The sequence below is a fragment of the Gossypium arboreum genome, chromosome 10 (genome assembly GCF_025698485.1).
Source record: "Gossypium arboreum isolate Shixiya-1 chromosome 10, ASM2569848v2, whole genome shotgun sequence".
NCBI classification, from domain to species: domain Eukaryota; kingdom Viridiplantae; phylum Streptophyta; class Magnoliopsida; order Malvales; family Malvaceae; genus Gossypium; species Gossypium arboreum.
In genome coordinates this window covers 52,602,404-52,618,844 of record NC_069079.1, presented here as the reverse complement: position 1 = coordinate 52,618,844, position 16,441 = coordinate 52,602,404, and the positions used below count along the sequence as shown (strand labels likewise).

The 16,441-nt window shown below is 33.1% G+C and overlaps 1 protein-coding gene across 1 annotated transcript; it reads right to left on the bottom strand.

Annotated features, from left to right (window-relative positions):
• Positions 1-5,201: 5,201 nt before the first annotated feature.
• Positions 5,202-6,719, bottom strand: LOC108462041 (scopoletin glucosyltransferase-like). Its single transcript, XM_017762043.1, has one exon. The coding sequence runs from the start codon at positions 6,717-6,719 to the stop codon at positions 5,202-5,204; it is 1,518 nt and encodes a 505-aa protein (XP_017617532.1).
• Between the last annotated feature and the right edge of the window lie 9,722 nt (positions 6,720-16,441).

Genomic DNA, 16,441 nt, shown 5'->3' with positions numbered 1-16,441 from the left:
GGAAGAAGATGATCTCTTTTCCCTTTTGTTTTTGTTAATTAATTATTAACTGTCAATTTACCCTTTTAATTAATTCATAATTTCCACCCAAAATCATGCTCAAACCGTCCACTATTATACATTAGGTCTAATTAACATTTATATCCTTAAAAAACAATAATCAAGAACTTTAGCTAATAAAAATCAATAGTGGTTAACTTTTACGTCTTTTACGATTTAGTCCTTTTTTCCTAATTAACCATATAATTATCACAATTTCCATACTGAACTTCAATCCACTTATACAATATCACCGTAATTATTCTACAAAACCATGAGGTCAGTTTATGAAAACGAGGTCTCAATACTTCATTTTCCAAAACCATTGACTTTCGGTACGTACCTCTGTACCTTAACTTACTAGCCAAATATTAAAATCTATTAAATCAAAATGAGGTCTCGATACTTCATTTTCCAAAACCCTTGACTTTCTATACATACCATTTCCAACACACCAATTGACTCATAGAGTCGAACATATCCTAAAAAGTGAAGCATAAAGCTAACACTCTCCAACACACCAAACATGTCTCATTAAATCGAGCTTAGTTCATATTCCCTTATCTCTCCAAACATGTCCCTGCGCCTCAACGCCCAAACCACAAAACACATATAGGTGAGTACTCATAGTCCTATGGCATGCCAACTATATCCAACGGTCTTATAAGATCACAAGGCCAAAGTATCCACAATTACACAATTTTAATTACTGATTCAATGCACATAATATCTGTTCATATTTGTCAATTCACATCACAAACTTGTACACAATGCATGCTTATCGAATTCACATTTAATTGCACTTAAAGTGCCACAATAATGCTCATTGAGCCATCATATATCTTTCAACATATGAGTGCATTAAAATCAGTTTATCACATATGAAAACCTGTTACATTAGCATCATACTCCATAATGCAAGACATACATACTTATCGACTTTTGCACACTTTCTCTGTACATCTCTGTATTGCTAACACAACATCATTACTATCATTCGACACATTTAATATACCCATAATACAATACAATTCACAATTTTGCATCATAATAATCAATTCATAGTTATTAACATATTCACATAATTTGCCAAAATTAAAACAAGGAAAATAGAAATCTTACACTCATAACTTAGGATAGAGGTTTAGGCTATTCCTAAGCTCCTAATCAACACTAGGAATCATGTCTACAAGTAGTAATTCCAAACACTCACCAGTTACACTTTCGTCGAAAAGCCGAAAGCTTAAACTAGCTTTTCCTTGCCTTTTGCCTTACTCGAAGAAGGTTCCAACGGTTCTGATGCTTCACACTTATTAACCTCACAATATACACAATCAAAATTCAGCCAAAGACTCACTTAAACCAACCAAAAATGTAAGCCTAAGCTATATTCCTCAAGAAACTGAAATTTCGACTAACAAACTTGAAACTCAAATATCTCGGTCTATACTTAATCTTTTTGCCTAAAACAAATTCCATTAATCAAATTATTCACCTACAACTGATTCTCAACCTTTAAACTACTCAAAACTATCCAATTCATGGTATCAAAATTTTTGACATGTTTATGACAATTTTCACAAAAATTCATTAAATCCTTAGAAATCCTTAACGAAACTTTAAAATAAGTTTAGAAACCTCTTAATCATTTCAAAACTAATTGAAAAAAACTTTGAAACCATGTTTTTACTCAAAATCCTGAAATCCGCCATTAATGATCCAATTTTCAGCTTTTATTTAAAACATGCGATTTAAAGGCTAATAATTCAGTTTTAAAGACTAGATATCATTAAAAACTCACAAGGAATCGAATCGTTACCCTAGATGACAAAAAATCAAGCATTTGATCGAAAACTTGAAAAACCCACAAGCTTGACAATGGAGGAAACTACGGTGTTTTTGGTGTTTTTCTTGGTTTTTATAGAGGTTTATAACTTAAGAGATCATAGAAATAAAAAGGAATTAGGATTTGAAGTTCAAAATTGATTGAAATAGCAAGAGAGAACAAGGGACGACAAGCACAAATTTGGGTTATTTTTACGTGAAATAACTTGGAGAAGGGAGGTTATTTAGCTTGGATTTTAAAATCTGGTTAAATTGCTTTATAAAAACTCTCAATTTTGACTCTTTTATGAATCAGTCATATTTTCAAAATTAAAGGTATTTAAAATTTATTTTTAGAAATTGATTTAACTTTCTAAAAACAATAATTGAAAACATTATCGATATGTTATATCACAAAATTTGAACACTTTAAGGCTAAAATTTCTAAAATACCTTAAAACTCCTAGACCCTATTTTGGGATGTGACATCTATATAATAATTAGATTCAATATATCAAATTCAAATACATACTCTAACTTATTTTATGCATATAGTCATTAAATTTTCATTATTTACAAATTTTCCCTGAGCTTTTACATTTATCTCAATTTAGTCCTTAAACCCAAAAACTTTAAATTTAACAAAATTTCTCAAATACCCATGTTAGCGAACTTATTTCTATTTTAGTATAGTCCAAAATTATTCAAAATTCAGAAAAATTTCATATCAATTTTAATATTTCATCAAATTAATCCTTTAACTATAAATTAAAAAAAATCATTTTAGAAATATATCTAAATCAACAACCAGGGTTACGATCTATCATTTAACTTCAAAATACCTAAAATTCATCAATGGTAAATTTCAAAATCTTTAACAGTTTCAAAAACAGATGTACGATTAACTGGACCTAATTATAACAATATCAAAAACATAAAAATTATAAAAAATAGATACAAAATTTACTCACATGTAAGGAAATAAAAGTTGCCGAACCTTCAAGCCTTCCATGGAGTTTTCTTGTTTCAATTTTGGTGGAAGAAAATGTTTTGGAAGATGACCATTTACCTTTTTTTATGTTTTATTTACCTTACTGTAATTTATCATTAAACTCTAATATATAAAATGTATAAAATTTACCTACAAGCCGTCCCACTAAATAAAAATTGTATAATTACCATTTAAAACACCCACTTCATGTTTTAATAATCATTTAGCACATTTATTTAAGAACGATTAAATTTTATAGTTTTTACGATTTAGTCATTTTTCTTTAATTAACTATTTAAATATTAAAATTTTCATACCAAACTTCAATACACTTATATGATCACTCCATAAATATTAAATAAAAATATTCACGTGCTCAGTTTATAGAAATGAGGTTCCGTTATCTCATTTTCTAAATCCACTTGACTTTAGGAACATATTACATGAGTCTAATTATTCACTCAATTAACAAAAATCATTAAATCAAATTTCAATGTAATTCTATATTTGAATTGTAAATATTAAATAATAATATTTGCGAACTAACTCGTCAGATTTCTGGATTCAAAATCACCGTTTTTGATACCACTGAAAAACAAGTTCTACCATTACTTTTAACCTGTTCCATGCTTTTATTTCACTTGCTTTACTGTTAATTCTCATCATGCTTTTATTCATTCAACTTATTTTTTATTTATTTATAAGAGTCCTATACTCACTATATTATACTGTTTCTTAACTTTTTTTCACTCAATTTTATTTTGAAACCTTCGAAATGTCCCTACCTAAACCCTCAGTATCTATGACCTAACATCTATTTCATCATGCAAAACGGGACCAAGGATAAAGAAACATTCACGTTTCAATTCAATTTTAAGCTCATAGTTTCAATATTAGTGGTTCATCAAGAAGAAGTAATTAAACTCAATAATGGGCGCTAGGGTTAAATAGCATAAAGGTATGGCCATTTAAATACTAACTATTCAAAGAATGCCTTAAGTTATCTCTAAACATTTTACAACACACAATTTCTTTCATGCTTTTAACTAGACCAAATAATAATAATCCATTCAATCATTCATGTATCTACAAATATTTATCAAGCTTTATTTATCATATGACATAAAACCAAATATTCTTACATGGGTAATTCTAATATATTATGTAATTTAATTAAGTAACATAATTACTTTTTCTTAAAAATAATTAATTTATCTCGTATCAATCTTTAGCCCATAACTCATTACAAGCCAAGTTCATGCACTCCCAATAGAGAACAAAACCACAATCAACAAAAATCAAACATCACTCTCAACTCTGCCTAAGAGAGTTTATCACCAATCAAACAAGCATATGAAACGCTCAACATAAGAAATATAAACAAAGGTTGATTGCAAAAAGACTTGAAAATTTGTAGTCTTCCAGCTCTCTAAGTCGTGTAGCAATAAGGGAAAGTGATGTCTATTTATAATGTTAAATACCATCTTGATATCACAAGATAATCAATAAAATAAAAGATAATTCTCTTGTTTATAATGTTAAATTCTGAGATAAATCCTTTGATCAACCCTTTATCCAACTACGATGATAAGGATAATAACTCAACCCTTATTCGATAGAACTCAAGACAATCGGCTAACTAGGCTGAAGAATCCTAGCTGAAAAGCACCTGTTGTTTTGTCTCAACATTCCTTTATAAGCAAAAAAAAGTCAAACATCCATAAGGTCAAAACAATCCGAGTAGAAATTGATATCGTTCTAAAGGAACATGCAATGAGCAAGTCAAAAGCTCCAACAATGCATATATAATTCAACATGTTTATTAAAAATATTAACAATATGCTCATGAACAATAAATAAATTTGAAAAAACAACCCAGTAATACACCTTACCATCTCTAGTCTAGTAATCTTCTCTTTTATGGTGGAAGTTTATATTTCAAGTCAAGTAGGGTGAGAGATGGGAATTTTTAATATTTTAGGATTAAATTTAGATCGAATTGGAGCGAACTAAAAACTGCCCCAAAAACTGCCCCATCCCATTTGCCCTTTGCAATATCAAGTATAATATGCTTCTCATTTATGGTAAAATTGAGAAGAAAGAAGCTCAATTAACACCTTTCCTAAACATTTTTCCCTTTAACCTTTAAATTGGCAAAATATAGATGATCATGATGTCAATAAGCAAGCTAGAAATGGATTGGTCTAATCACAAACCACATATTTCTTTATATAATACTAATAGCTCAAATCTTCTTCTTTTTTATATATGTATAGCGGATAAATAATCAATCTGTAGACTCAAATCAACTATTTACCATAAGAGCATTAGAAAACTTAGTAGTTCTTCATTCATTGCCAGAATTTTCGATAACTCCATTACTTTTTGATATTCTGTGTATTTTGATATCCTCAATCAAACGTTTCAAATCATTATAAGATGAATTGCCTTCTTCAACAGCTTCCTTTTCTAATTCCCCAAGTTTTTTAGCTCTTTTGTTCATATCAATTGCCTCCTCAGTATCCTCCATCACTGCATTAATCGCCATGAGAATATCATCCCCACTTTTTATCACTAGTGAATCCTCCGTTGCCCATGCTTTCCACACCTCGTTGCCAACTGATACTCCCAAATTCAGCACTTGAGTCACCAGCTTTTCATTGTAGAATTGCTCGGCGAAAATCGGCCATGTGATGAAGGGTACACCTGCAACAACCCCTTCGAGTATCGAGTTCCACCCACATTGCGTTAAGAAGCCTCCAATGGCTTCATGTTCGAGTATCAACACTTGTGGTGCCCACCCTCTAATAAGTAAACCTTGACCGTTTTCCTTCATTTTGTCCTCAAATCCTTGTGGCAACCATAGCTCTTGCTCTTCATCTTCGAACTCATCGTTGCTTGTTTTTAACACTTTCCCAACAACCCAAATGAATGAATGGCCTGAAGCTTCGAGTGCATAAGCAATCTCCGTTGTTTGTTTTTTGTTGAATCTAGTTAAGCTTCCAAAGCAGATGTAAAGGACAGATCTGGGTTTTTTGCAATCAAGCCAATTAATGCAGTCGTGCTTCGAAATTGATGTTTTTTCACCTCTATCAACTTTATCAACAGTGTCTCTATTGACAAGAGAAACGGGGCCAATGTGCCATGCTTTGATTCCTAAAACATTCCTACAATGATCTGCATAACCAGGCTCTAGCTCATGAAAACTGTTCATCAACACCCCAAAGCTCTTTCTCTGGGATTCGTTTAACTTATCAAATAACTCAGAGAATTTATTTTTGGCTTTAACAATGTCTGGCAACTGTGATCTAGTGAGTTTCACTTCATCAGGCAGTCCTGGAACAACGAATGTTTCAGTCTCCAATTCGATGCTCTTATGAGGCTCATAATGTGTAATATTCTCTGAGAGACAAAGGTTAAAGAATCCGCTTCCATTGAAGGCAATCCTCGCAATGCCAAGCTCATTGGCAATATCCAGAGTCCACGGACAAAGAGAATCAGAGACTATGCAATCAGGGTGGTGATCACTGGAAAGCTTTTTTATTATGGGTTGAAGCAATTCGATGGCATGAAAGAGCTTTATGGACATTTCTGGGGTTGGGGCTGAAACCACGTTCTCGCAACCTTCGGGCAATCCAACCTCAGTGGAAGGTAATGAGATGATTTCAAGTGTAATGTCTCGACCTAATTTAACATCTCGATCAATGACGTTTTTTATGCGAAGCGCATTCATGGTTGTGATGATAATTGTGACCTTAGCGCCCAAAGCAGCAAACATCCTCGCCATATCCACCATTGGCATCATGTGACCAGGTGCCATGTAAGGAAAAAACATTGCATGTATTTGATTTCCATCGCTTCCCATGTTATGATGATAAGTTTCTCTTGTTTGCAAAATTTGAAAGCTTTTTCTCCTTTTTATTTGAAATATGTAATCAAACTCTTATACCAAAATTCAAAAGGTAAAGGGTATATATATATGTCTGTGATTTTAGAAGTAGGTTTTAGCATTAACAATAATCTAACTCTCAAAACAGATTAAACACGGCAATGGTACGCTATGTTTGTGGTAATTTACATGAACAGCTTGAGAAACAATATTATTTTCCCTAAATAAAGATGAAATACAATAATGGTGGGCAATGTTTGTGCTGGTTTGCATAAACAAATTGTTTTATTAGTTTTGGTTAATTGGACAGTTCTTCAATGATTCATGGGTACATCATATAAAGGCCTGTTAATAACCGAAGACCCAAACTCCAGATAGCATAAGGCTTTAGTATCTAATAATTAATTAAAAACTTCATTAAAGATCAACCTTTCTTATAATTCGTAATAATTTTAAATAATTTATTAATTTATTAATAAATTTTATAATTTTAATAATTTTAAATGTCTCTTATAATTTTTATTTATTAATTTGTTTAGATTCATCCTAAACATGATTTTTGAAATAATTATTAAAAATTAATTTATTTTTATGATTTTTATTTTTTATTTAAATATTTGTTAACGTGGTAAAATACCATACTAGCATTAGGTACACATGGCATGCCACGTTTCACCATCTGCTTGCTCCATCAAACATATCAACAAAATTTAACTGTCAAACATGGTCAACATTAACAAGGAGGCTTAATTGATTAAATTTTCACTTTAAGGGCTCAATTCAATGTAAATTTTTCATAAGAGTTTATTTGATTTTTTTCTCTTTTTCTAGGGTTTTTTTTTACCATTAAACCAAGGAGTTTTGTTTCTTCTTGAGACTATTAGCACACCGGGCTTTGATATGTCCAAAACTCCACATTCATGGCATTCAATTCTCATCTTCTTTGGAGATGGTGCATCTTTTTTCAACAAGGTTTTCCTTTGTCTGAATTGATATTCTTCTCATCTTTTTTCTTCGAAAAATTTTGCATGCTCTGTCGAAGTTCTTAGTGAGTAAGACTAGCTTCTCTCTAAGTTCAACAATAAAGGCAGTTGTCAAATCAGGTGTATCTTGTAATGACAATTTGGACATTGAAAGCAATGTTCTTTTCATATTTCACCTTCTACATTTTAGTTTCTTCTTAATTCATTTCAAAAGTTGCTAGTGAACTTTTGAACTCATCAAGTTTGGAAGTGGTATCATGTTTTGCCTCTTCGATTGTAATGACTTTTATAACGAACCTTTCTTTCAAAGATAAAAAAAATCTTGTGAACCAATTTTACCTTAGAAAAATGTTCACAAAATAAAATGTTTCAATAGAAATCTCACATAAAATAGTCAAAAAAGTTCTTCTTCATCGATTCTTAAATTTCTAAACTTGGAAGAAAGGATCTAAAGTTCGAACATACAAACTGGTGCATTACCTTTATGTTGATTTTAAAGAACTGTTGAAGCATCTTTGGCAGATTCACACATAGAAATGATTTTGAGACAGTGCTATCACTTTGTTCTTTCGATCCATTAGTATTCGAATACCTAGAACAAAATTTTCTTCTCTAATGGCTTTCATGCTAAACTGTTGGGTTACAGTTTAAACGATGACAATGTTTCTACATCATTCCCAATAAGCAAAATATCATCGACATATAGAGAGAGAGAAAGACCACCTTTTCATCCTCTAAACATTTCTAAACATAAGGTTCATCTACGTTTTGCTCAAATCCAAAAGTCCTGATCGCTTGATCGAATCTTTGATTCCATGAGCGGGACGCTTGCTTAAGTCCATATATGGAGCTAAGCAGTTTGCAAACTTTATGCTTATTTCGTTTAGCTACATATCCGGTGGGTTGTATCATGTAGATGCTCTCTTTAAGATAACCATTCAAAAACATTGTCTTGACATCCATTTTCTAGATCTTGTAATCGAGAGTCACCGCAATGGATATAATATGCAGATTGACTTGAGCATGGCAACCAGAGAAAAGTTTTCTTTGTAATCGGTACCTTCTTTCTAAGTATAACCTTTTGCTATAAGTCTGGCCTAATAAGTTTACACTTTTCCATCTGCGTTTTTTTCCTCTTATAGATCCACTTACACCCTATGAGTTTTATCTCTTTCAATAAGTCTACAAGTTCCCAGACTAAACTGGAAGACATAGAGTCCATATAAGCTTTCATAGCTATTTCCCAGAGCTTGGAATCAGCACTTTGCATCGCTTCGTCCTATGTGAGTAGGTTACCATTTTCCTATTCAGCAGACTTTGTGTTAAAAACACTTTCTCCAGATTGGAAGAACTCAGGCCTACGTGAGACCTTCCCACTGCAACGAGGCTCCCCATGTTGTTGATTGCTTGTAGGTCTAGTATTAGGACTTGGTTCTGGAAGTGTTTCTATAGGGTTTTGTATATTTCCTGAAAACTTCTTGAGTACCTCTTTACTTTGAGGTTTGAAGTCATTCATGTAACTTTCTTCAAGGAAAGTAGCATGAGTTGAAACTATAACAGTTTGCTCTTTCGGGTTATAAAACAACCACTCTTTGGTCCCTTTGGATATCCTACAAACATGCACAATATTGTATGTGAGTCAAACTTCTTCTTGTTTTTATCCAATACATGGGCTGGACATCCCCAAAGCCTAAACTAAGTAAGATTCGGCTTTTTTCCATGCCACAATTTGTATGGGGTTTTTGATGCTGTCTTAGTTGGAACATCATTCAAAATATAGCAAGTCGTTTGTTCAACGTATCCCCAAAAAAAGATTGGCAACTTCGAATAACTTAACATCGAACGTACAATGTCTAACAACATTCGATTTCTTCTCTTTGTCACGCCATTCTGTTGTGGAGAGCCTGACGTGGTTAACTAGGATATAATCCCATTCTCTATGAGGTATCTTAAAAACTCATCAGATAAATATTCCCCACCTCAATTAGACCGAAGTGCCTTTATACTTATTTCTCCACTTCCGTACGAAGCTCTTTGAATTTATGAAAGGTTTCACTTTTGCAGTGCAACAAGTATACATACCTATATTTGGAATAGTCATCGATAAAGGTTACATAATAATCATAGCTGCGTCTTGCACTAATGCTCATTGGGCCACATACACCAATGTGCACAAGTTCGAAGGGTTTCCCGACCCTCGTTCCTTTTTCATTAAAAGATTGCTTAGTTATCTTACCTTCCAAGTAAGATTCACATTGTGAAAGATCAACTTATTTAAGTGAACTTAAGATGCCGTCATTCACAAGTCTAGTGGTTCTTTCTTGGTTAACATGACCAAGTCTCAAATGGCAAAGGTACACCTCATTAGAGTGAGAAGTTTTAAGTCTTTTATTCAGTATTTCAATCTCAAACAGTGTGTACATCTTTGGTTTGTTAAATAGAGATTATTTGACATCCATCCATTACAAATAAGATTGTGATTTCTAAATATTGTAATTCCATTATTAAAAGTCATGGTTAAGCCGTCTTTATATAAACATGTAATAGAAATTAATTTTTTTTTTTGGAACATGGTAAATAGAAAATATCTTTCAAAATAATCTTCCTAAAATTATCAAAATAAATATGTATATTTCCCACTACTTTAGCTGCCAACTTGTCCCATTCCTAGTCACAATGAAAAGCTCTTATCTCTAAGATCTTTTGTCTCCTCGAACCCCTGCAGAGAAACATAGACATGATTAGTGGTTCCCGAATGAATGACCCAATGGTCTATTAAATCTTCCACTAAAAAAGCTTCTATCATTAAGAGTTCCATTCATTTGCCTTTGGTAACTAGATATTTTTTCCACTCTTTATAGTTTGCCTTAAAGTGCCCTTTCTTGCTGTAGAAGAAGTATTTAAACTTAGATAAGTCTTTAAGCTTTTTGGTTCTATTCCTTTCCAATTGTGGTGGCCTATAGACCTTAACCTTGCCTTTCTTAGTGTACTTTCCCTTCCTTTTGAGGAAGAAGTGACGACTATATTTGCTTTTGCTTTTCTGACCGACTGACCGCTGTTTAACATCAACTCATAGGATTGTAATTCCTTCATGATTTGTGTAAGCATCAAGTTTTTGTTGCCAAGGTTATATGCGACCCAAAAACTAGCAAAATCCTTAGACAAGCTTTTGAACACCATCTCTATTTGGGTGTTTTGGTCCAAATTGGCTTCATTGTTCGCAGCTTCGACAAAATAGCTTTTAAGAGTGATCATATGGTATTTGATTAGGGTGTCAAGCTTTTGCTGGGCTTTCATTAAGCTAGTTATAGCAGTTTTATAACTCTCCAGTTGCTTATACAAAGTGCTGGTCACGCTTGCCAGCATAAAGCAACGAGTTATCTCATCAGACTCTTCCCAGCGTTTTCTAGCCTCCACTTAAGTGGCTGGAGGGAACTTAGGATCAAGAACTGTTTTAAGTTTCTCATAGCTCAGGACAATAATCATCTTCTTTTTCTATTCCTTATAGTTGTTTCCATTTAGTTTGTTTTCAATGGGTATGTTCAATAAGGGCGTTGGTGCCATTTTCATACTGAAAATAAAAACATTCATATATTAATATCTTTGTATTAAGAAAATGTTTGAAAATGTTTTGCAACATTACAATATGAATTAAGATGATGCATGCATCTTACATTAAACCTTGAAAACATTTGTAAGTCATTGCAATGATAATTCCTACATCCATTGAATCAAGCCATCGTGGGGTGATCACAATCAACTAGTAAGAAAATTGATTTCCATCCAATTAGTACATGAACCTAATTCTTTAGGCATTCACACATACTAATAATCGTGTAACGTTTGGCCATCATTCTAACTTAAGTAGAGCTCCATGGGAAGTTACTTAACTAGAAAATCTTGAGTGTATAACCATCAACTCAACACCTATCGTATCATGCACCACAAATGAGTCATCATGGGACAATCTCACCGAGTAGCTTGCTTTGACTAGTTTTCATCTTTTAAAGGTAGAATTTCTTAACCTATCGCATGATAATGCTTACCACAAGGATCAGTCCAATTATCATTTGATCACAAGAGAATTTTTCTTATTTTCAGGAAATATCCTTGGTGAAATCCACATAGCAATCTTACCGTGGGGCAGTGCACTTGTCATGCCATCATAAGAGACTATTGATGGATGCCGTAGGTCTTGTTTCTCCCACTCAATATTTTTAAAAAAACATATAAGGTTTTTATAATTTCTGGTTTCAATCATGTATGATCAATATATGGGATGACAAGTACATGTGGCACACTTTCCTAAACTATATGGCATGCTTATCTCATATAAGCATGATATGCTATGACAATTTTATAATATTCATATTCAATTATTTACAAGAGTCATTCAAACAATTTTGTTTCTCCACAGTTTTTCTTTTTAAGGGGAAAATCGAAGAAGTAAATGTAAACAGTGCACCAGATAGGTTCCTAGGAAAGGGAAGTGAGTCGTATTTGACCACTTAAAAGCCAAGTCTTTCCTTTCCAGATCCAGTCCTAGACATGCACCTTAATTACTACACTTCTCACAGTAATTGAATAACCTAAAGTAGAGAATGAAACAATACAACACATGTATTTTCTTATTTCTACAGTTCTTATTTTGAATAGATCAACTGTGGATCATTTCATACATACATATTATAATTATATCATAAATAATTATTAAACATATATATAAAAAGATGGGTAATAAAATAAATTTTCCTGCCAAGGTTACCATGGTTTTATTTCTAGAAATTAAATAAAAAACAAAAGAAAAAATTACATAGTTTTTCTTCACAAAGCATTCCTTGTGTATTCGACCTCCATCGCTCTATCTTCTTCTCGCCATGGACTCATTTTTGGAAAAATTACATTTATGTCTTATGTCCATTTCTGGCTCACAAGCATTTTATAAATAAAAAGTAATCATACATGGAGATGATAGTCCACAGTCTATTTCATAAGAACCAAAACCTTGGCAAAAAAATAATTATTATATAACAAATATATATAATATTGTAGTCATTCACATACATTCCTGTAAACATGTGAATAATTACAAGAATGTCACATATCAAATATTAATAAACAAGATGAAGAGAGAGATTCGTTCTTCATTTACACCATGAACATAGCACAACCTGGCTCTAATACCGATAACTAAAAAAATCCCGATTTGAAAATAATTTTCTTGTACAGCGAAAAATTAAAAATTCGTAAATAAATCCGATTTGCAATATTTATAGCAATAAACCTTAATCAAATTCGTAACTGTGTTTTCGGCTTAGCGGGCGTTCATTGATCCTGACTTTCAACCAAACAATCTTATCCTCTATTCTTTTACCACAAACTACTTTGAGTGTAGGCTTGAACCATTTGAATCAAAACAAAGAACTAGAAAATTTTTTTCTCCTTTGGGGGTGACAATAAAAATTCTCGTTTTAAATAAAAATCGGTAGAATTGTTATTTCAAAAATATATATGTAATAGTTGAGAATAAATTCTCTTTATTTTGTGACAGAATAACAATCTTTCAAAGTTGTGTTCATAGCTCCGTTTATTTATAGGAAGAGAAGACATAACCCTTATTTAGTTGTAGTTGTTTATTTCAAATAGAAAAGCAACATCCTACTTAGAATATGACCAGAGTGAATAGCACACCTAGTATTCCTTCTAGAGTTGCTACCCCCTTTTTAACACCCCAAACCCGGCCTGGACGTTATGGCCGAATCTGGCGATGTCACATTGAAGTGTTTTTCGCAAAGTATAATCTCGTTGAAAAACCCATTCTTTATTTAACCTCTTTATTTGATCTTAAGATACGTTTACTCATTTTCAAAATCTAAGTCATTTTTCAAAAGTTAATAATATTAAATTGTTATTAATTTTAAAAACATTATTTCTTGCGATAACTTTTAAAACATGTTGCGTAAACGTGGTGTTTTGAAAAACATTTGTCTTTTTGAAAACCCGCATCCTACTACTAGCAGAAATAAATCAAAATAAATAAAACCCCAAAAATTAAAGGTTAAAAAGTAAAGAGGCCTTATTACAAAAACAAATTACCTAAAATAAAACTATTATAATTTAAACCCAATAAGAAAGTCCGTGAAGTTGTGTGGCCACATTTGAGTCCCTCGCAGCACCGACCCATCTAAGCCTGGGGATTACCTGTACAAATAAACAGATGGGTGAGCTATGGAAACTCAGTGTGTAATCCCATATCAACACCAAATAGTAAGCATAAACAGTCTGGGCCTAAGCCCAATTCAGTCACAATTTAGTTTTAGTCAAGCCCTTAGCCCATTACAGTATCAGTATCAGTGTGGGCCTGAGCCCATCTCAGCAATAGTACAATACAGTTATGAAATCCTACTCATCCCTACACTCCAAGTAGTATCGGTTGCGACACTAAACAACATTTGCAGCAGAGCTGTCAGTACAGTACACTTCCTCCAATCATAATAAATCCCATCCCCATGCAACAAAACATGCATCATGTCATAATATCATACATGTGATCAATATATATAATGGCATGTTCAATCATAATCATACATCTCATAGGGGCATATTAGTTAGTCATTTTATCAAATAGGGGGTCTAGGTATACTTACTGACCCAACAGTAGGTCCACAGTCGTCTCGAGCGACCCGTGCAACCTTAACAGTCAAACAGTGAAAATGGGCCCACGGCCAATTTTGTGGCCCATAAAGCCCATAGATGGCCTTTGGCCGTGTGGATACACAGCTGGCCCAAAATTCTCCACACGTCTGTATGGGGCCACGTGCCCATGGGGCCCACATAGCTTAGTTTGGCCCAAAACGGCCTTGACCCATGAATTCGCTCATGGCCGGCCTCAACGATTATAAGCCCATGTTTAGGTATACGGACTACCACACGAATGAGCGCACACCCCTATAGCATCAACGTCCACTTATTTTGGCTTTTGTCAATTTCTATAGTCGCAGATGCATTTGTACACACCTGATAGGATTCTTGGTACGAACGTTCCTGGAATTATTCACACCTAAAAACATAAGACAAGTTCATGACAAACGTTAGTCATGCTTAATACAAAAACAATTCCCAAACGAACTCGTTACTGTCACTTACTTCCACTGCTTCAACCGATGTAGCCTTACAAATCTGTAGGTAAACCGAGGTCAACACGATTGGATGCTGCGACATGACCACATGTTAGGAAACTAATAGATTAATAAATAACAACACTACTTACAATGCCTAAGACATAACTTTTTTCCTTACCGAAATATTTATCAACCAAAAGCAACTTGTGTTGGACAGAACTAACTACAAGGAGAAGAAATGTAACACCCCTAGCCCGAGTCCGATCACCGGTTTAGGCTATGAGATATTACCGAGCCAAACAATAATTTTTTTTTCCATATAATCAATCAACATTTTAATATCTCATTCGCATAGTAAATAAACATAAACAGAGATCGAACTGAATTAGATATTGATATTCAAGTTATACGCCATTTTCGTATGGCTAAAATATTTACAATACAAAACATAACCGTCACCAGCCTAACCTATACATGCCATACCAAGGCCAAAATATAACTGTACCAAAAAGATCGATAGTATGATGAACTGCTGATGATCCCCGAGTCGGTGGCCAAAATTGACAATCTATAAAACAAAGAAATAAAATAAAACGGAATAAGCTTTCGACGCTTAGTAAGTTTTAAGTGTTTCAAACAATTAAAACGTATCATTTAAATTCTAACATTAAGTATCACAAGAACCCCAATTTAATTTGTAAATTACTTGGCCAAAAACTCACAAGTACATTAATTATAACCTATTGGCCGCATATATATATATATACATGAATACACAAGAAAATTCTCAGTACATATTTCACTATACTATATGGTTCATAAAATTTCTTTAAGACACATGCTTTTACAATGACATACACTGACCAAATAAGTCATTCTCTTATTCATAAATACGGTATTCATTCACATACATATACACACGCTCACATATATATATATAAATATATATACCATTCTTTGATACTAATAATTCGTTTTGAAGTCAATTCACTTATGAGTACGTGTCGTACCATAAGGTGTATAACATATATAATACTTACTCATACAGATATTCAATTTCGTAATCATACTTAACTTATCGACACCGGTCCTATCAAGTCTTAGGACTCAAAACACATATCTAGCATGACTGCGGGTTTTTAACGGATGTCATTCCAGACGAAGCTCGGGTCTTTAAGCCCGGATACAATTCCAGCACGAAGCCTGCGGGTCTTTAAGCCTGGATTCGATTCCAGCACGAAGCCTGCGGGTCTTTAAGCCCGGATACGATTCCAGCACGAAGCCTGCGGGTCTTTAAGCCCGGATACTATTCCACATCAAATAACATGTTTTTTTTATCGTATTCTTACGCATTTTATAGAACATTTCACATTATTAGCAGCCATTGGCTACATTCGGACATGAGCTTCTTATGAACACCATTATTTCATTTCAGCTTAAAATCATGCATGAATATCACACGTACCTTTCATCAATCAAGCTTAACCCTAATTTACCATTCAACTTAATTCAAATAGAACCAAAAAGATCAAAATTCATGTAGTATATATATGTCAAGGCATTATAAATTTTATGCTAAAGGCGATTACTCAAA

Bases quoted from the DNA above. Each gene is read 5' to 3' on its own strand.
- LOC108462041 (XM_017762043.1), bottom strand. From the start codon at position 6,719: ATGGGAAGCGATGGAAATCAAATACATGCAATGTTTTTTCCTTACATG.